General features: G+C 35.9%; 3 protein-coding genes across 3 annotated transcripts; 2 read left to right on the top strand and 1 right to left on the bottom strand.

Annotated features, from left to right (window-relative positions):
- The first annotated feature begins 634 nt into the window (after positions 1-634).
- Positions 635-4,723, top strand: LOC113519034 (uncharacterized). Its single transcript, XM_026904079.3, has 6 exons — positions 635-1,074; positions 1,428-1,782; positions 2,334-2,546; positions 2,878-3,040; positions 3,592-3,722; positions 4,582-4,723. Exons 1-6 carry the CDS (start codon positions 827-829, stop codon positions 4,699-4,701), a joined length of 1,230 nt encoding a protein of 409 aa, XP_026759880.1. The 5' UTR covers positions 635-826; the 3' UTR covers positions 4,702-4,723.
- A 3,686-nt stretch (positions 4,724-8,409) lies between these two features.
- Positions 8,410-8,949, bottom strand: LOC128200178 (uncharacterized). The gene has a single exon (XM_052892695.1). The coding sequence runs from the start codon at positions 8,947-8,949 to the stop codon at positions 8,410-8,412; it is 540 nt and encodes a 179-aa protein (XP_052748655.1).
- Positions 8,950-16,927: 7,978 nt separating this feature from the next.
- Positions 16,928-21,097, top strand: LOC128200179 (uncharacterized). The gene is made up of 2 exons (XM_052892697.1): positions 16,928-18,531; positions 18,601-21,097. Exons 1-2 carry the CDS (start codon positions 16,928-16,930, stop codon positions 21,095-21,097), a joined length of 4,101 nt encoding a protein of 1,366 aa, XP_052748657.1.
- Positions 21,098-21,673: the final 576 nt, after the last annotated feature.

Genomic DNA, 21,673 nt, shown 5'->3' on the forward strand with positions numbered 1-21,673 from the left:
CATATTATAATACATTTTTGTTTATATTACAACAACGTAATTTATTATAACACAAATCAATTATAGTTTTTTAAACGGTTTTAAAAGTTCTTATCATTTAAGACAAGAATCATTTTGGCTCAAGCTTTACTGTTATCTATTCTTGATTATGCCGACATATTCTATCTTGATGCAACTGAGGAGCTGTTGAACAAATTATAGGGATTACAAAATTTATGCATACGTTTTATTTATGCTCTGCGTAAATACAACTATGTCTTTGCTTATAGAATTACATAGAAATGGTTTTCAATTCGAAGGCGTCTAGATTTTTGTATAATGTCCTTTTATTTTTCGTTCTTTATAACTTTTTTTCTCTATCCTATTTTCGTGAACGATTGGTTTTCCTTGTCCCCCATGGCGTATTGTCTCGTCCGATGAAGTCTCTTATCATTAAAATCCCTTCTCACTCGTCTACGCTCTATAACGGATCCTTTACCATCCATGCAGCTGGATTTTAGAATTCTCTTCCCATGCCTATCCGTGAGAGTCATTCCCTAAATATTTTTAAAAGTAGACTTTAAGAGCATCTTCTACTTTAAATTATTTTTATATTTTATAAACTGCTGCTGGAAGAGAACTCTTTTAGAGTTAAGCTCGCCTTTGTGCATTTATTTACCTCTGTCATATTTTTATATACTATTAATGTGCATTATAAAGTATGAATAAATAAATAAAAAATATTTAACCTTTTTGCTTATTAAAATATATAGTGTAATGACACTGATAAATCTATCTGATTTTTCGGAATTGTAATGTTTTTTTTGCTAACGTACGTTATTTTCAAATGAATTTCCAAACCAATAGCACGTTATGTCCTTTGAAAGTCCTGGTGGTTAATCCTCTTACGCCCGCCTCGCAATTGACTATTGTTAAAATATTATCTGGTTCAGTTTTTGGATGCAATCAACTAATTGACTTGATTCTTTTAGTTTATTCTAATGAAAAACCTTTTGCTGAAGCGTTTAAACTAGAATTATCTGGGTGTGCTTTTTCATGTAATAATTCGATTGAAGTTTCATCAAATTTGCCAAGGTAGTTTATCGATCTCAGTTAAACTCGCAATATTTAGGTCTAGCGTCTGTACATTGAAGTAGTAAAAGTCAAAAAGTAGTAAGGTATTCATTTTTCGGTATTCCTTTATGTTACGCGACATTTTTATAAACCTAAGGTGATTATTCAATCTTTTTTGTAATTGATAAAAGAGTTTTGCTCCTGTGTAGGTTTCATATTAATATTGTTTATTGTATCGTTCTATTTAAATTAAGATTTCAAGAACGATTTCATTTTAATTATAATAAGGATCAATAGATAGATACTCGTTCAACATACGAGTATAAGTGGACACGTATTTGTAATTGAAAAAACATTTTTGTTATTGTGGTTAGTCTTTTAGATGCTGATGTATTTTGCTTTATGTCTAATTTCACAAATCCTAATAAAATTGACATTGAAAAAATTAACATCGACGAACAGTTTGATAGTTTATATTTGATTATAAAAGTTGCTCATAATCTGTTGGGCAAATGTTTTACTGAAGAAGAAATGGTTGATGATGCACCTACAGTATTGAAAAAGAAAAACAAATCACCAAAGAAGCACGTAAAGACAATAATTGTTGCTGATGGTTTGGCTACTATGGATATTCTTGTTTCGCTTTCAAAAAATGTGCCTACTGATATATTTTTTTGTCCAACGGCAATAACTGGTGTCGCTAAATCAGTTTTAGGAGATTATTTAAAGGTAAGGCATATATCTACTTTAATTAGTAGTTTATTTTGTTATCTCTTTTTAATTTAATTTATAATTTACATGATATTGAGGTAAAAATTGTTGATCTTAAACATTTGGTCGATTAAATGATTATTTTTTGCAATAAATTTAAAACTTTTTCTGGATAGATGAAAATTTATTAAATCAACCATTAAATATTTAAGATGCTTTGTCTAGAATGAATGAACTTTACATATATTAGTAAAATATATACTTATTAGGTATTATAATAAAATTATTTAACTATTTCGAGGCTGCATTATGCCCAATATATACTAAATATACTTATAAGGATTTGAGAACAAAAATCAGGGACTTAATCGTTAGAAAATTACCTAATATGAAACAAATATATTTAGATAAATGTATTTAGATTTAATTGATTACAAAAGTAGTACTTAATCAAAATAAGTTGGCGAAGGCGTAATGTAAAAAAATATTGCTAAATTGAAAATTTTCTTCTTTTTCAAATCGCTTTAAAAAATAAATACATTTTAAGTTACTAACATATTTTGTGTAAGGTGCAATGCAATTTGATCAATGATGTTCACATCTGGGCTGCTAATGATGAGGTTCTTCACGCTGAAGTAAATACGCCTATTATTGTTAGTGACGCCGTCGGTGACTTACCAAAATGTGATTGGGAAGCTGTGGGGAAAGATCAGTTAGATTCCTTTAATTTAGATTATACTCAATTTAATGCTTCGTGGATGAAGAAAGAATTTATAGAGAAGGTATTTAAATTTAGATCTACATGGATATTAAAATATTTATTATAATTTGGATAAACAAATATATTATCTGATACTGGTATAGAACTTCAAGAATTACAATTATTTATAAGTTTTTCAACGAGCTGAATGCCAAAAATGAGCTGATGGCCCACTTGATGGAAAATCGTAACCGTCGCTTATAGATATGATTGACATTAATATTGAACTATATCGATTGCAAAAGGAATTATCAAAATTGGCGAAAACATCCTGATTGTACACAAAGTAGGAAGACGATTTGAGAATTTCCACCATTCCGAAGTTGCTAAAAAATAATCTATTTACTTATTAGGTAACAACGTGTGCATCGAAAAATCCCTACGGGTGTATTTATAGAGCTGCAGAATTTGCTAAAACTTTGCGAGCAATTTGGGTATCCCGTTCGAGTGAGACCGGGAATAAAGTTTATTGCAACCTGGGTGTTATAAGCGATGGTTCTCTAGGAACAATAAAAGGTATGAGTACGATTTTATGGTCATGTTTTACAATCAATTAATATTTTATTAGTTGCATGCAGCGACTTGCTTGTCTGATTTGTATATAAGGTACTGTGTCCTGTGGATTTGCCGCTTGTCTTTGTATAAATTCAGTGATGTTAATTTAGTATCAAGATTAGTAAAAAAATCTTAGGGTGTTTATTAAAGTTATGCAATTTTGCATAATAATTAAATAGATTTTGAAAAAATGGTCAGTGATAAAAAAAAGATAAAATATTCTAAAATGCAATTACAGTATATGGCATATAAGCAGTATGATCTATTTTTTATTATAATGTATGTGAAAATGATTATTTAAATTAAATTCATTATATCTATGATGTTGTTTATATCTATAGGTGACGGTTACATTGTTGTGAGTTTTTAGCCATTCTAAGTTGCATTAAAATGCCACGTTAAGTGATTTAGCAAAAGATCATTATTTTGTGCACGGTTTTGGATGATTTTTTATACAGGAAAATTTTAAGAGGATATACTAGTTATGTTTAAAATAATTTTTTTTTCCATAGGGTATCCATATGTTTTACCAGTAATTCTCTTTGGCGACTATTGGACTGTTAATAAATACTTAGAAGATGATACTCATTTAAAACAGGAGATTAAAAGAATAAATAAAGCAGTTAAGGATCATCATCGCAAGGTATCTACATTTTAAGGTGCAGGCATTAGGCTAGATACTTACCTATTTCTATTTTAAAGCATTTTCTAGGGTCGAAGAGATTAGATGGAGAAGTAAAAATCATTTTATAGATAGGTACCAAATAAATATGTATATGCATACCAAATGCACGAGTATTCACTACAGTAATATTTATAAGTATGATTATAATGCTACTACTGACTGATAGTTCTAAAGATTTTTAAGGTTAATGCTAGACATGTAAATAATATGTTGTAATAAATCAGCTTTTTGTATATAAAATTCCCGTATTTATTTCTTATATTCCCCTTCTAAACTTCTCTGTCCCATCACTATAGTGCTTGTATATACCTACATTATTGTTCCCTTTTATATGCGTGTTTAAATTTTATGTCCTTTTTATATGACTCTGTTCCCTAGCTGACCCTTTAGATTGAAGCATCCCTTTAGTTGTTTTAGAAGTTGTACTTATGGAAATCTTACTTATGTATATAATGCAGTAATATTATGGAAATATCAGACTAGTTACATTCAGATGAACCTACTATTTACTTCTAGACCTATCATGACAATATTTTTTGACAGGCAACTTAAGTGAAGCTTCGCTTCATGATCAAAAATGTTTTAAGACACTTTCGAATACCTTAATTTATTCTATTATCATTTCTCCTTAATAGAACAATAAAACAAACAATTTTCAGTGTTGGCTGGATTAATATTACTTATTAAAATAAGTTACTTGAGTTTAGTTAATTTAGAAATTTAGATAAAAATACAGGCATTCAATACTTATTTATTTCCGACCGTACATAGTTTAATTCTTTTCAGATAATATTTAGTAATTATTTTATGTTTTCAGTTGATTCCATACTGCAAGAAATTCTTAGAAGAGAATATTTTAAATAACGTATTTGTTCGCACAGATGATGAAAGTTCATTATGTACAGTGCTAGATAATAGCACTAGATCTAATAATTAAATTTGTATTGTGTGAAAAAATTTACTGAAACTTTTTGAGATATATAAATAATTTCAATAGGAAAGAATTGTTTGACTAATTTTATTTTTATCTTGATTTTAACATCAGCGAGCTGTACATAATATATTATACAGGTGCCAAGAAATTCACAATTCAGTTAACTAGTATCCACCTAATGCATACATATATACATACATTAAAGTAGTATAAAGAGTTCTCGTTTTTTATTTATTTATTTAGGTTTACCAACAATTGTTTCCACATAATGTAAATATATATACAATTATGGAGCTTAGAACTAAGTGTAACAATTTTTTATAGGCAAACACAGCATATATTGATACATGTATAACAATAAGTACAGAGAAATATATATAGCTTACAACTATTATTAAATACTTAACAACTAACAACTAAAGCCACCATATCCATAAGCAGATCCAGCAGCACGACTCATTTTTCTCAGTTTTCTATAGGTAATATGTATTTTCTATACTTGTTTAATTTAAAAATTATATTTGAATTTTGTAATTACAATTGATGATGACATTTAGGAAGTTGTACTTAAATAATAAATAATAAAGTGAATTTTAAACACATTTATCCTTAAAAAATTATTAACTTCGTACTGTTTGGCATAAGTTCTTTTTCTTCCCATATGAGGATATTAGACTATTGTTATTATACTCTGTAGGCAGTTTGGTAAAGCGTTTCATTTTGAGATGTAAACGTATTTAAATAATTTACACGATACTACTATTTTTATTACAAATTTTTACTATATAATTGTTAGATATTATTATATATTCTGTGGTAAAAGTACAAGGTCGCATATGGATATGTCGCGTACCGCAATGGACCACACAATTCGCCGCTGGAAGTTGGTCAACTAATCCAAGTTTTCCGTTACTCCCTTACTCGCTAATGAGACGAGTTTGATTCGAATTCCGGTCTCAAGAAATAGGCTATTCGGTTTGAATGGCACCGGATAATTTATTTGTCAGGACAATCGAAATGTCAATTTTTATTAAAAGAACAATAATTTGATAGATTTATTTATTCTTAAATATAATAGGCATTAGGTAGCTGTTTAATTTTATTCTTACTTTTATAAATTAGACACGGTAGCTAAAAATAAGAAACGGAAAACAAATCTGATATTTTTAAACTTATTTTTAGAATTTATCTTCCTGTTTCGTCATTGTAATTAATTGCTTAAACAAATTTCAATATCGAAATCCAGTAAGTATTAGATCAATTTAAAGTTGACGAATGTTTTATCAGAATCGGTTTAGCCAATCATGAGATAGAACTACAACTTTTTACATTAATGGATGAAGTTAATTATTAGTTTATTGAAATAGTTGAATTAAAAAAATGTTTGTTACATAATACAATGCTCTTTGAAATAGTTGAATTAAACAAAAATGTTTGTTATAAAGTTCCTTTAAAAACCGTTAACCAGTGTGTTATTATAACAATCGATGTTCACATATTTTTACTCAATATCTTCACCTATACGCACTACATGGTTTTCTTATACATTAAATAGAGATTTTAGCCGGCTGGGCCTATTGGGCGGCGCGTAGACAAACAAAGCGTCTGGCCTCCGTAATGGAAATTACATACCCCGGAGGTCGGAAATCAAATTGACAGAAGAGGTTAAACAAACGATGCGGTCAGGGAGTCGAGACCGTAGTCCGTCGAATATTAATCGCTCGGTAAATGCGCTTTTATTTGTTTTTCCCTTTCCTCATGGATGGATCACAGAACGACGCTCCGTTAACGACGGATCAAATTAACAAAGAATGATAAATGATTATTATATAATTTATTAAAAGGGTATATATATATATATATATAGAATGAATGCAAAACAATTTAACTGTATATTTTCCTAAATTTTCGATGTGTGGCCAAAGGCAAGATTGTGTATACGAATATGTATCCAATAAGCCGTGATTACTTATGGGTGACTTCATAGATAAGAATCAAAATAAAAATTTTGAAAATCTTAACCTTAAACTAAATTCATTACATTATTTAGTCTCTTACTTTTGAACTATTACTTACTCGTATTTAATTGGAACAACTTACAAAATGTACAAACAGGTTTAGGTTTTAGATTGGTTAGGTTTTAGATAAAATATATTTAAGTTTTTAGTTGCATAAGGCTGTAAACATTGTTTATTTAATAGAAAATACTAGTTTACTACGACTTAGCGTGCATGTGTCATTGTATATTCGTTTCGTTAGTACGTGTATGCCAAACTTCTTGAAACCTGATTGATCAGTTAAAACGCCAAGAGGAAAACACCAACAAACAAATTTATTTTCAAATTTATAATATTCATCATCATCATTATATTAGCCGTTCACTGACCACTGCAGAACATAGGCCTCTTTCTATTTGAGGGGGTTTTCACCAGAGGGAGACTTTGTACAAAAATCGATAGCTTGGGTACCTCTGTCCCATTCGTGTTTCTATCGTGAAGCAGTTGTGTTTGCATGGCTGTGTTTTGATTTGAAGAGTCAGATATGGCTTGAATTTACAGGGTACAGAGAAATAACACCTGAGTCCTCAGGAATGGCAACGCATGGGGGTATCATGGGCGAAACAGTATACCCTGTTATGTCCATGGTATTGCTCATGTCTATAGGCGACGGTTACCACTTTCCATCAGGTGGGCCGTCAGCTTGTTTGCCATTCTAAGTTCTATAAAAAAAAAATAGTAAATGCCACGATTGGCAGGCGGATCGGTAACGCTGCTGCCAATCTCTTAACTATTAAGTTCCCTTAGTCGCTTCTTATGACACCAACGGGAAATGAAAGGGTGGCGCATTATATGCCGGGACCATACGGAAATTTATATTAGTTTGGATTATTTTTTTAATATGAAACATTTATGTAAAAAATATACTATGCATAATAGTTATTTTTGGAAGAAAGGTATGAAGGTAACTAAAACAATCTTATTAATATTAAAAATGTCAATATTTTCGATGTTTGTTATACAATCACATTTAAATGGCTGAACGGATTAAATAAAATTGATACATGGGTTGGTCGTATCTTAAGTTAACATATGAGATATTTTATATATTAAAGTAAGGGGTAAAATCGCGGGAAATAGCTATTGTATGTGTAAATCCTCAAAGGTACTGACCCTTATATATATAATTCTTATAAGAGGTTTACAAGGAAAATAACCGACAAGTGGGCAAAAATTTAGAAACGTCTGTTCTGAGAGCTCAAAGTTCCTGTAATCCTGTACAAAATAAGATTTTAACTTTTATCCCATTGAACCGATTGATCGGACTACTAACAACAACAGGAAAACACAAAACAGAATGTTAAGGGTAGAGGCAGGTATTTATCTTTAAAAAGAAGCCATTCCGTAAGTTGAAAATTTCCTATTATATATATATATATATATATATATATATATATATATATATATATATATATATATATATATATATATATATATATATATATAATAATAATAATAATAATAATTCTTTATTATCAGGTACTTAGCCCATAGAGGTACAATTGTATTACAACGTGCACGGATAACATATAAAAAAATATAAAAATATAACAATCAAAATATACAAAAAGAAAAACATAAAAATTAAAATATGTAGAAAATTTATAATTTATAAAAAGTAAAAGTAAATAATATAGCAAGAAGCAAGAGAACATTATTTAATGTTCCTGTCTTGGTGCACGGACAACCAATACTTTTGAATGGGACTGTTCAGACACTGGGACAATGTGCTGAGGATTTCATTCTTTGAATTCCGAATGTGAGCCCAGAAATTTGCTACACGATCTCTTATTATAGCGAAGTAATCATTCACCCTGGACTCCGCAAACATGCCCGATGCACTACAGTATTTCGGAAGCCTCATCAAAATGCGGTATGCATTATTATACTGCACTCTAATGCTGTTCCGCGCACTTTTGGTGCAATTTGTCCAAAGCTGACATGTATAGAAACATTGACAAAATGCTCGAAACAATGTCAACTTCACATCTGGACTGCAACGGGCGAACCTTCGCGCGAGCATGTTGCAACGGACGGCCAGGGCCCTTCGTTCTCGTTCCACATCTCCGTCATCGCGAAAATCCTCCGTCACGATATGTCCCAAGTATCTGAACCGACCCACTCTTTCCACTGCAGCGCCGTCTATAAAAACTGGCGGGATCCTCTCCGGTCCTCTCCCAGACCGAAATACCATCATTTGTGTTTTTTTTTACATTGTATTTCAGTCCATGACTCGATGCATAACGTTCACAAATTGCTAACAATTTTCTTAGTCCACTGATAGAGGGACTAAGAAGAACCATATCGTCAGCGTAGCTTATACTATTTAAACAAGTAGTTCCAATATGACAGCCTACTTTGGCGCTTCTTAGTTCCCCTATCAGGTCATTTACATATAAATTAAAGAGGTCCGGTGAGGTCAGCCCTCCTTGACGAACTCCGCACTCTAGTCTATACTCACTAGAGGTGGTGCTGCCCCATTTTACAAAATTCGTCTGTCCACAGTACCAAACCCTCAACAGATTAATAATTCTGTTTGGTACAGCCGATAAATTTAGTTTCTCCCACAATAAATCATAATTTACCAGGTCGAAAGCTCGACTTAAGTCTAAAAAACACGCGTAAACTGACGTACTTCTTTCGACATAATAGTGAACGGCCGATTTAAAACAAAATATAGCTGAATCTGTAGAGAGTCCAGGCCTGAAGCCAAACTGCGCATCATCTATTTTCATACTACGCTGCAGTTCTGGTTGAATTAATCTTTCGAGTATCTTACCAATAATTGTACCTAATGATATGGGTCTATAATTGTTAATATTCGAAGGGTCACTAGTTTTATGTTTCTGAATAGGTATCACTACAGTTTTCATTAGATTCTTAGGCAAATAGGCCGAGTTAATACAAATATTATATAAGTCAGACAATACATGAAAAATAATTTCACCCGCATGTGCAATGTGCTCCACACTCAGCCCGTCAAATCCTGGAGATTTACCACGTTTCATTGCCCGAACTACTCGAGCAACATCGTCTGAACTAAAATAAAAAAATTCATTGTCTACATTTTCGTTAACCGTACGCGGGCACACCGCAGCACGACATGAACGAGGTTTCACAAGGAAATGGCGCGAAAATAAGTCAGCAATCGATTTGTGATTGTATTCACCCTGTATACTAGCCGGTATACTTGATCCATAATCAAGCCGTCTCGTGCTTCTCCAAAATTTGCCAAAGTTTTTATTCGCTTGGTGCAAGGCTAATATATTCATTTTAATTTGATCCTCATTATTCTGGCACCACCTCAACTTGTTTTTAAAAGCCTTACGAGTATCAACCATATTTTTATAAATATCGCCCGTCACCGGTCTACCACCTAGCACCCAACAGTCAAAATGAATTTTGGCTGTTTGATGTAAACGTTTTACGTGGTAGTTCCAACCTAATATATGTTTGTTCTTTTTCCGTGCACCTCGACTTACATACTTTATTGCACCATCCTGTAGAATTTGTACTATATTACTATCTTTGTACTATATTATATTAATTTGTACTATATTATACCTATAAAATTTCATGCTTCTAGTCCGTCAGTCAGCGTTAGAGACACAGACGTTGACAGTGAATTAATATTCTATTACACTTATATATACCTATATATATATATATATATATATATATATATATATATATATATATATATATATATGTGATATGGATGAAAATAAGGACTGTAGCTAAATACAAGAAAAATTTCAAAATTCCTAATCATATTTTATTCCACTAAAAATGATACGGGATGTTGAGGGTAAGTAGGTATATATAAGTGTAATAGAATATTAATTCACTGTCAACGTCTGTGTCTCTAACGCTGACTGACGGACTAGAAGCATGAAATTTTATAGGTACTGTGACATAGTGTTGGTAAGAACTAAGAAAATATTTCACGAAATTTCCTTGAGAACAGCGATCACTTTCTTACCAGTGAGAAAGTTATTCTGACCAGTATACTTTATTAGTTCAAAGGTTGAATTATCGGGTAACGGCACGACTATTTAAGCTTCACAAATTGTAGATTTAATCACTGTCTATATACATTACCTTCTTTGGCACTCATCAATAAGATAGATTAATGTGAGATACTTACTAAAGATTACCTAACTGATCAAAAAGTTTCGTGGGCACCTAACCATCCCGAAAGTTTCGTCAGTAATCTAATAAAAACTTTGTGCGCTCGTACTTAAATTAGGCATTTACCTATCTCTAAAATCTGGAGTTGAAGTTAAGTTTTTAGAAAATAAATATTACCGTGTTCCCCGGGTGTTTTGTTTACCCTTTCGCCTCGTAGAAGGACTTAGTGTCACATTAACAGGGGCGCGATTTTCTTTGCGCGGTGTCGCGTCGCTCCCAGAGACATTCGTTATCTGCTCCAGCTTCTTTCTTGGATTTATTGACTTTTTTCCTGCCTTAATTTCCAGAGATTCGGTCGAATGGCCCACGCCAGCACCGGAACATTAACGTTGCCCCAGGGAAATATCGTTTGTGTTTTGTAATAGGTATATATTTAAATTGTCCTTAACTTTTCTATGTTTCATTGTAAGCTTCACGTTCAAAGTATTTTTATACTTTACATATCCATTTATATATTTACGAGAACAATTATAACTATGCTACCTTGTTTATGTTAAACTTTTGTGACTTCGTACGTACTACAATCATATGTATCTAGTCATGATAGATATAAATTATACATAAGTAGATATCGTGATATTTCTATAGTACCTATTCCTTTTTACAAAATCCTGTATGGTTACTAACTATAATTAGGCATTCACTTGCTTCTATTCATCGAATGTAGATGCTATATTATTAATGTTAGGTGCTCATCTGTTATGAACTATGAGAATAGAAATTATTCATGAAAAGGTATAATGGTGTAATAACGTTCTAATCCTATATAACATAAAGTGGATGCTGGTTCAGACGGCAGCGGGTCGAAAAATTTGTTTAAAAATTCAATACCGTCTATAAGAAACTCGTTCTGGGAACGCAACGGCCTGCGAACATTCCCATTTTCCCTTAATAACATGGGAGAAATTGCTCGATTAGTGCGAAACGGATACCCACCCATACTTTCGATTGCGAGTCCCAAACTGAACCTGGAATTATTGACTATTGATGTCAAATTAAGTATGTAATTTTTCTATATTGGTGTTTTGTAGGAGTAATTTAATACCAGTTTCCGGCAGTTTTGCTCATGTGAATTAATATAAATATAAATATTATTATTATTTATATCATCAGTAGGTAATTTAATTTAATTCAAATCCGTTCTGTTTTAGCAAGTGTTTAATAAATACCTAAACATCTTTAGCAATTTTCACGCGTTCATATGTACGTATAATAATGGTAGGATTGAAATATAATCCTGGGATCAATCAGTATTTATTAAAGTTTGGTATTTTAGACTAAACTTTAATCAAACTTTGAAAATTGTTCGATATAATTTCTATCACATGTTAACAAATATTACATGGAATAAGAGTATGCTCTTTGTTATGGTACTTAAGTGAAATCGGAAGTTGTAATAATAATAGATTGCAAGAACAATAAGTAAATACACATCTTAAGTTTTTCGTATATTACGACAGATTAATATGCCGTAATCTGTGGTAATATACGAAAAAACACATGTAATACATTCTGTCTGATCTGTCAAGTGTTTCTTTGGTTTTCTATCTAATAAAATGTACCTACTATTATAAAATTCAACTAAAAGATAATCCTATACTAAAATATTTATTACAAGCGCGTAACACTGAGAAAGTAAACCTGTATTAAAACATCCGCTTAGTTTGAATTCCTTCAAAATTTTTGACTTTAATGGACGGATATGTCGGAGGATATTATTCTGAAAATTATATTTATTCTAGAGTCAGTTTTATTTTTTATTTTATTCAACAAACAAGCTGACGGGCTATCTGATAGAAAGAGGTAAACCACACCTGTAAATATGCGATATTATTTTTATTCTAAGATGATATGGATAATATTATTTTGGACTGGATATTTTGACTTTATAGACCCAAATGCATAGTGAATACGCTGGCTACGTTAGTAATAATAGGTAAGACCCACTCTGCACTCAAGTTTCTGTTTGAATAGTATGTTAGACCTCAGTGACTGCATCCAAATGCTTCGCTCTTGTTACATTTTCGGAATTGGATTTAACACCGATTCTGTATAAGCAAATAATTATTAAGATTAATATTACCAGAGGGAGACTGTATAAAAGTCGTCTGCTTGGGTATTTTAGTCTTATTCATATTTCTGCGGTGAAGCAGTCGTGTTTGCATGCCTGTGCTTTGGTTTGAAGGGTACAAAACGGCAATGAAATTATAAGGTAATGAGGTAATAATAATAAGTATAATTGTACACGTCGTATGAGGTGGACAAGAGCCATGAATGAGGACCTCATGCGTGCGTTCTTCAGGGCTACAGGGACAGAAACAGGCAGAACAGGATACCGGGCAGTAATGCACCGCGAGTTTCTGCGTCTTTTACCGGATCTAACCGTCTCGGAACAGAACCTAGCCGACAGAGTTCGGTACATACAGCGCTCTGGTATGTTTAGCGCGACCGAACTCGAACGATTGCGAAGTGAAGTTGTTCCAGAAGCAAACTCCGCGACCGTAGAGCAACCCATCTCAGACGTGCTACCTAGCGTAGAGGTGGTTGCCGAAACGCTTTCAGAAGCGGATGCGGACGGAACAACTTCCCAGGATATAGAGCATATGAGGAGCATACTAGACGAGGCGATTCTAGAGATCCGAAGAACTCCCCTCGAAGAGAGACCGAAGCTTCCCCGGATATATCTAAATGTGGCGACGCGGGATGCCATTGAGGCCACAAATGGACTGCTGCCTCAGTACCTTGAGGGCAGCGGTGACCTGGGAGAGACGAGTTCAATCCTGTTTGGCGCTGCGTTGGCAGTATGCCGATATACCGGCGCAAAAATGCCCCGGGCTGGACGTAATATCCAAAGGGATAATATGAAACCAGCCTGGAAAAGAAGGATTGAACGACGGATCGTCCAGGCCAGAGTCCTCATTGGTAGACTGCTCTGCTTCAGGGAGGGCAACACACGCCCGAGAATTATGCGCTCCGTAAAAGAGGCCTTTGCTGGGACAGGTGTACGTCTGTTCCAGCCGGACTTCGGGCACAAACTTACGGAGCGCATAGATGAACTGAAGCAGAAGATCGCTGCATGGGGGAAGCGACTCCGACGGTACTCTGAGAGGGTTGAGAGGTATCAACAGAATCGCCTCTTTATGAGTGATCAACGGAAGTTTTATAGAAACTTGGAGCGCCCAAAACTACAGCCCACAGGACAAAGACCCGAAACAGCCAATTTCGTCGCCTTCTGGAGACAGCTGTGGTCTGAACCTGTGGAACATGAGGAGGGCGCATGGATGCACGATGTTGAGGAAGCATGTGCTCGAATAACGCCGATGAACGCCATTGCCATTACGGAGGAAGACGTGGTTGCCGCGATCCGTCGGGCTCCGAACTGGAAAAGTCCGGGGATCGACGGATTGCAGCACTACTGGTTAAAGGCGTTCTCGGCCAGCCATGCGACCTTAGCCGTGCAATTCCAGAGTGCCCTCGAAAACAGGACGCTCCCGAACTTCCTTACAACCGGGATCACTCATTTAGCTCCTAAGACGGACGATACCGCGGATCCATCTAAATATCGCCCCATCACTTGTCTTACGACAATATATAAGACGTTAACATCCGTTCTGAGCGCTAAGATCTCTCGTCATGTGTACGAGAATAAGATCCTATCTAGCGCTCAGAACGGATGCAGGGGCGGTAGCCGCGGATCGAAGGAGCTGCTCCTCATTGATGCTGTCGCTGGCCACGTGGTCAAGCGGAACCGTCGGAATTTCTCCGCCGCCTGGATAGATTATAAAAAGGCGTTCGATTCCGTGCCCCATTCATGGCTCCGGAGGATACTCGAGCTGTACAAGATCGACGGTACAGTTCGAGTGTTCTTGGAGGCATGCATGGGGCAGTGGACGACGATCCTGACTATCCAGGGCGAGCGATTGACGGATACCGCTGACCGGATAGAGATAAAGAGGGGAATATTCCAGGGCGATTGTTTGAGTCCACTTTGGTTTTGCCTGTCCCTGAATCCACTCAGTACTTTACTGGAGAATTCGGGGACTGGATTTCAGTATCGGAGAGGAGGTACACGAGTGTCTCACCTTCTGTACATGGATGACTTGAAACTGCTAGCTCCGAGCGTCGAACGCCTGACGGAGCTGCTAAATATCGTAAACGATTATAGCAGCTCTATTAGGAGATCGCCACAGATCCCTCTAATATTAAAACCCTCTCCGAGGCTGAAACATACCGGTATCTGGGCATGTCACAAAACATCGGTGTGAAGGAGACGGATATGAAACAGTCAGTCCGCGAGGAATTTTTGCGCGCCTTACAAGAGTACTGAAAAGTTCTTTGTCGGGCGCCAATAAAATCCGAGCTTATAACGGCTGGGTCATACCCGTACTCCTTTACACTTTTGGCGTGCTCAGATGGTCTCAAACCGATCTCGAAGCCCTGGATCGGAAAGTCCGCACAACTATGACCCTCCATAGAATGCATCACCCGAAATCGTCAGTCATGAGGCTGTATATCCCGCGGAAGGCTGGTGGTCGAGGCTTGTTAAGTGTTAAGACCATGCACAACCGCGAGGTTGACAGCCTCAGGACATATTTTCTGGAGAAAATAGACGAGGGTTTGCATAGAGAGGTCATAGAATGTGACAAAGGATTCACCCATCTTTCTCTGGCTAAAGAGGACTGGCGAAAACCCGAAGTTTTGGGTACCTCTCAGCGGGAGGCCGTATGGAAAGAGAAGGAGTTGCACGGAAGGTTCTTCAAAGCCCTTCACGGGCCGTACGTAAACACGAAGACCTCCGTGCACTGGCTACAGTTCGGTGATCTCTTCGGAGAGACCGAGGGTTTTGTCTGTGCAATACAGGATCAGGTGGTTAAGACGAACAATTACCGAAAGCACATTCTGAAGGATGGCACTGAGGACATCTGTCGGGCATGTCGCCATCCCGGAGAGTCACTCAGACATGTGCTTTCGGGTTGTTCAGCTCTTGCCAACACTGAGTACTTGCACAGACACAACCAGGTAGCCAAAATACTCCATCAAGAGCTAGCTCTGAAGTACGGCCTCGCGAATGAGAGGTTGCCGTACTATAAGTACGAGCCCCAGCCGGTCCTCGAAAGCGACAGCGTAAGGCTCTACTGGGACCGATCCATCATCACGGACAGGACCGTTCTTGCGAACAAACCTGATATCGTGGTGATGGATCGGGCACTCTCGAGGGTGTTTTTGGTGGATGTCACCATACCGCATGACGAGAACCTCGTGAAAGCCGAAACCGAGAAGAAGAGAAAATATCTCGACCTGGCTCACGAGGTGACCGAAATGTGGGGGGTGACATCTACCGAAATCATCCCAATCGTTATGTCGGTGAACGGTCTTATCCCAACCAGTCTGGAACAACATCTCAGACGGTTGGGATTCCGAGGCGGCTCACTCCCGGGAAAGATGCAGAAAGCGGTGCTCTTAGATTCTGCCCGCATTGTACGCCGGTTTCTCTCCCTGGAGCCCTGAACCCCGGCCGACTGTGCTTCTGCCGGGGGTTAGTTGCCATCTCCTCTCCTTAAGAGGGGAGATGAGAATTTTAGTATAATTATAGGTATCTTACTAACTACTATACTAATATATATTAGAATAGTTATGTAACTACGGTAGAAATATGTATTTTTTATACAGCTCGTAACTACCTGATATAAAACAGTAATCGTCACTGAATGATGGATACCAACCACTTATGGTATCTCTCCTAAGTTGCTATCCTTGGAGATTAAACCGTCGTTCTTAGTAACTAATATATATAATAATAATAATAATAACCCCCCCAAGGGATTGAACCTTGACGTGGTGGGGGGGCTTAAGGGAAGCAGGTACAAGTGCTTGGTCAGGACATCTCGACCACATACCCCAATAGGGAAGTACTTATTGACAGAGTCAATAACAACAGGACTATACCCTTCCTACTAATCATCCCAAACACAAAAACCCTTATGGAGCAAAGTGAAAGAAGATATAATTTACGGTCGCTGCCCGGGGGTCGCCGGGGCGCACCTGGAGCCGGTGCTGGGTGCTCCAGTCTACGAACCACCGGTGATGAGACGCTGAACAGGCGGGCTCTCGTCACACAAGATGCTACAGCCGGTCGTCGGGAGTTGAGCAAGCGGGCTCACGACGTTGAAGCTACAGCTGAATCTATAGGCGATGATACCATCTCACTTTTTTCATCTATCCCTTCAACTCGCCCCTCATACATGACACGGAGAACATCTACTGTTTCTTCTTCTAGTACGCTAGATGGTGTTGTGCGAGATGTCATTACAGACTATGAGCTTGCACCCACCTCTGGTCTTAACCGAACGCGCAGGCGATGGACACCTGAAATGAATATTTTTATACTGCGCACTTATCTACAACTAACAACATTACACACCGACACCAAGAATTATCTTGAACCTTTACACTTAAAATTCATAGAAATGTTTCCAAATATGAATGTCAGCCGTCAAAGAGTAGGAGACCAACGTAGAGCAATAGTACGCAATAAATTGTTACCTCAAGAAACAATAAACCAAATTTATGACGATGTAAGAAAAGAATTATCTCACCCTCATCATATTCATCAAAACCGCGAATCTGTAAGAAATATACAAAAAGATACTTCTGAATCACACAACCCACAAACTCAAATTCGTATGAAATGGACAAATGAACAAAATGAGAGCTTAATACGATCCTATTACAGGATAACACAATTGGAAACAAACAAAACAGCTTACCGGAAATCATTACATGAAGCTTTTATTAGAGATTTTCCCACATGTGCTCAATTAAGTGAACAGAGAGTTGCTGACCAAAGACGAGCAATTATACATAATAAGTATATTTCTGACAATAGATTAAATGAAATAAAACAACAAATAGCACAAGAATTGTCAACTAATCTTAATAATTTAAATAATGGTACAAATAAAGCCAACACCGTAAATGAGCCCAACACTGCTAATACTGACAATGAAAATCTAAATAATATAGAATTCAACCTTCTAGAACAAGATCCACTGGCTTCACAGCAAATAGAAAGAGATCCAATAATAGACGAAACTTTTCGAAAGGCATTTCAATATTTCAAAGATATAGAGCCTACAAGCAGAAATCACATTCCTAAACAAAAACCATCTAAAAAACTGGCTAAAATAGTACATTATCTAAACGAAGTAACACTGTCTGAAAATAATAATGCAGAGACAGATTTCATCACTTTACAAACTACAATATATTGTGCAGCTTGGACAGCAGCTAAAGTAAATGGAACCAAATTAATACTGGAACCAGTGGAAAGATCCCGGCAAATGAAAACTCATAAGCCGAGTTGGCAACGGCGACTAGAAAAACGCTTAGAAGACTTGCGTACTAAAATAGGTAGATTAATCCAATTCATAAATGGTAATACAAATAGAAAACTAGAAAAACAAATAAAAAACATAGTAGAACAATATAAAACACATTCTGCACACGAGGAATCTAACATGCATCTCACACACACACTTGATACGCTTAAACAGAAACTCGCAGTCGTATCAGGTCGCTTACGAAGGTACAAGGCGTGCACATTAAGAAAGACACAAAATAAACAATTTTACAATAATGAAAAGTATTTCTATAGAAATATTATACAAGCAACGACAAATATACAAGAAAACAGAAATAGTGATAATAAAGGCAATCTACCAGATATGAAGAACCTCCGTGACTTTTGGGCAGGAATTTGGGAAAATCCTGTTGAACACAACATGCAAGCTGACTGGATACAGTCTGAAACTGCAAATAACAACTCATCTATACAAGAAATGACATTTGAGTACATTCCAATGACCACATTTAAAAAAGTACTAAGTAACCTACATAACTGGAAATCAGCAGGTTCAGATTGTATCCACAGTTATTGGTATAAAAAATTTACTAAAACCCATGAACATCTGCTTAAACATATTAATCAATTCATTGAAAACCCGAACACAATCCCAGATTACATCACCCGTGGAATATCTTTTATGATTCTTAAAGACTTTAAAGATCCTGCTAATCCCGCAAAATACAGACCAATTACGTGTTTACAAACGTTATATAAAATTATGACATCCTGCATATCTGAACTAATATATGAACACATTGCCGAAAATAAATGTCTAGCCGAACAACAGAAAGGATGTAGAAAATTTAGTCAAGGATGCAAAGAACAATTAATTATAGATTCTGTGGTCTTAAAACAAGCCTTAAAGTCAAAATCTAATTTATTTTCTATGTACATTGACTATAAAAAAGCTTATGATTCTGTCCCTCATTCATGGTTAAGAAAAGTACTAGAAATATACAAAATACATCCAAAAATAATTACCCTTTTAAAGACGGCAATGAAAAATTGGACCACTCAATTAAAAATACCCACATCATCTACAACAATAGAGACGCAACCCATTAAAATTCAACGAGGTATCTTTCAAGGTGATGCACTAAGCCCTCTGTGGTTCTGCCTTGCCCTAAATCCCCTTTCAAATATATTAAATTCAACACAATTAGGATTTCATATTCAAGATAAAAGTATTAATGGACATCCAGAACCTAACGAAACCATAAATCATTTACTTTACATGGATGACATAAAGCTTTATGCCAGTAGTGAAAATGATCTCATTCAACTAGCTACCCTCACTGAACAGTTTACAAAAGATATTAAAATGGAATTCGGTATAGACAAATGTAGAATAAATTCAATTAAATGTGGGCAGTATTTTCAACACCACTATACAATGACTACAGGAGAACAAATCGAACCACTAGAAGAACAGGAAACATACAAATATTTAGGGTACAATCAGGCACGCCAAATTCAATATAAGGAAATTAAGCAACAATTAAAACAACAGTTTCGTCACAGACTCAACACTATTCTTAAAACGCAACTAAACGCCCGAAATATAATAAAAGCTATTAATAGTTTTGCTATCCCTATACTTACATACTCTTTTGGCATTATTACTTGGACAAAATCAGACCTAAAAGCTCTACAACGAATAATACACACCACAATGACTAAGACACATAAACATCACCCCAGATCTTGTCTACAAAGACTGACGCTGCCCAGAAAAGAAGGCGGTAGGGGCCTTATAGACATAGTGAATCTACATAATAAACAAATTACAACTCTAAGGCAATATTTCTTCAATAAAGCCGAATCCTCTCCAATCCATAAAGCAATAATAAATAGTGATCACAAATTAACACCTCTTAACCTGAAAAATAAAACGACACAAAATAACGAAAAAATTATTGAAGAAAAGACCAAAATTGCCGAGTGGACTGGAAAGTCTTTACATGGAAGGCATCGACAAGACTTATGCCAAACTAATGTCGACAAAGAGGCGTCGAACGCATGGCTAAGTCGAGGAGAACTCTTCCCAGAGACTGAAGGTTTCATCATGGCAATTCAAGATCAAGTAATAGAGACTAAAAACTACCAGAAATATATAACAAAAACCCTTACATCTGATATATGTCGTAAATGCAATAGCTGCCCGGAAACGATTCAACACATCACAGGAGCATGTAAAGCAATAGTGCAAACTGATTTTAAACATAGACATGACCAGGTAGCCAATATAATACACCAAAAACTCGCCTACCAAAACAATTTCATTACCTCCATTCAACCATATTATAAATATAAGCCTGAGAGTGTACTAGAAAATTCCACAGCTAAACTTTATTTTGATCGAGCCATCCTCACAGATAGAACAATCCACTACAATAGACCAGATATTACATTAATAAACAAAACAAACAAAACTGCTTATTTGATAGATATAGCTGTACCTAATACACACAACATACAAAATACAATAGCAGAGAAAATATCTAAATACACCGAACTTCAATACGAAATCACCCGACTTTGGAACTTACAAAAAGTGACAATAGTTCCAATAGTACTGTCCACGACAGGTGTAATACCAAAACAACTGCATCACGCGATAAATACTCTAAAGTTACCACCCAATATTTACCATCAATTACAGAAAGCCGTAATCCTAAATACATGCCGAATTGTCAGGAAGTTTCTGCAAATTGGACTAGACGTTCCTGGTACATCTACAGGTTAACATAATATTACAAACAGATTACCAGACAAATTACATTTATACAAAAAACATAGCACACAGTTATGCACTTGGCTTAGGCCCGTGTACACCTGTAAAACCGGTTTTAAGCCGAGATATCGTAAATTTAAATTAAAAATAATAATAATAATAATAATAACGTCTCGGAACAGAACCTAGCCGACAGAGTTCGGTACATACAGCGCTCTGGTATGTTTAGCGCGACCGAACTCGAACGATTGCGAAGTGAAGTTGTTCCAGAAGCAAACTCCGCGACCGTAGAGCAACCCATCTCAGACGTGCTACCTAGCGTAGAGGTGGTTGCCGAAACGCTTTCAGAAGCGGATGCGGACGGAACAACTTCCCAGGATATAGAGCATATGAGGAGCATACTAGAGGAGGCGATTCTAGAGATCCGAAGAACTCCCCTCGAAGAGAGACCGAAGTTTCCCCGTATATATCCAAATGTGGCGACGCGGGATGCCATTGAGGCCACAAATGGACTGCTGCCTCAGTACCTTGAGGGCAGCGGTGACCTGGGAGAGACGAGTTCAATCCTGTTTGGCGCTGCGTTGGCAG

The sequence above is a fragment of the Galleria mellonella genome, unplaced genomic scaffold (assembly GCF_026898425.1).
Source record: "Galleria mellonella isolate WM207_F2 unplaced genomic scaffold, CSIRO_AGI_GalMel_v1 utg165, whole genome shotgun sequence".
Lineage (NCBI taxonomy): Eukaryota > Metazoa > Arthropoda > Insecta > Lepidoptera > Pyralidae > Galleria > Galleria mellonella.

Coding starts and splice junctions, on each gene's coding strand:
- LOC113519034 (XM_026904079.3), top strand. CDS start 827: ATGAATTTCCAAACCAATAGCACGTTATGTCCTTTGAAAGTCCTGGTG. Junction 2,547..2,877: donor AGAAAGAATTTATAGAGAAG/GTATTTAAATTT, acceptor TTTACTTATTAG/GTAACAACGTGTGCATCGAA. Junction 3,041..3,591: donor TTCTCTAGGAACAATAAAAG/GTATGAGTACGA, acceptor TTTTTTCCATAG/GGTATCCATATGTTTTACCA.
- LOC128200178 (XM_052892695.1), bottom strand. CDS start 8,949: ATGGTATTTCGGTCTGGGAGAGGACCGGAGAGGATCCCGCCAGTTTTT.
- LOC128200179 (XM_052892697.1), top strand. CDS start 16,928: ATGGAGCAAAGTGAAAGAAGATATAATTTACGGTCGCTGCCCGGGGGT. Junction 18,532..18,600: donor GTATCAGGTCGCTTACGAAG/GTACAAGGCGTG, acceptor GTATTTCTATAG/AAATATTATACAAGCAACGA.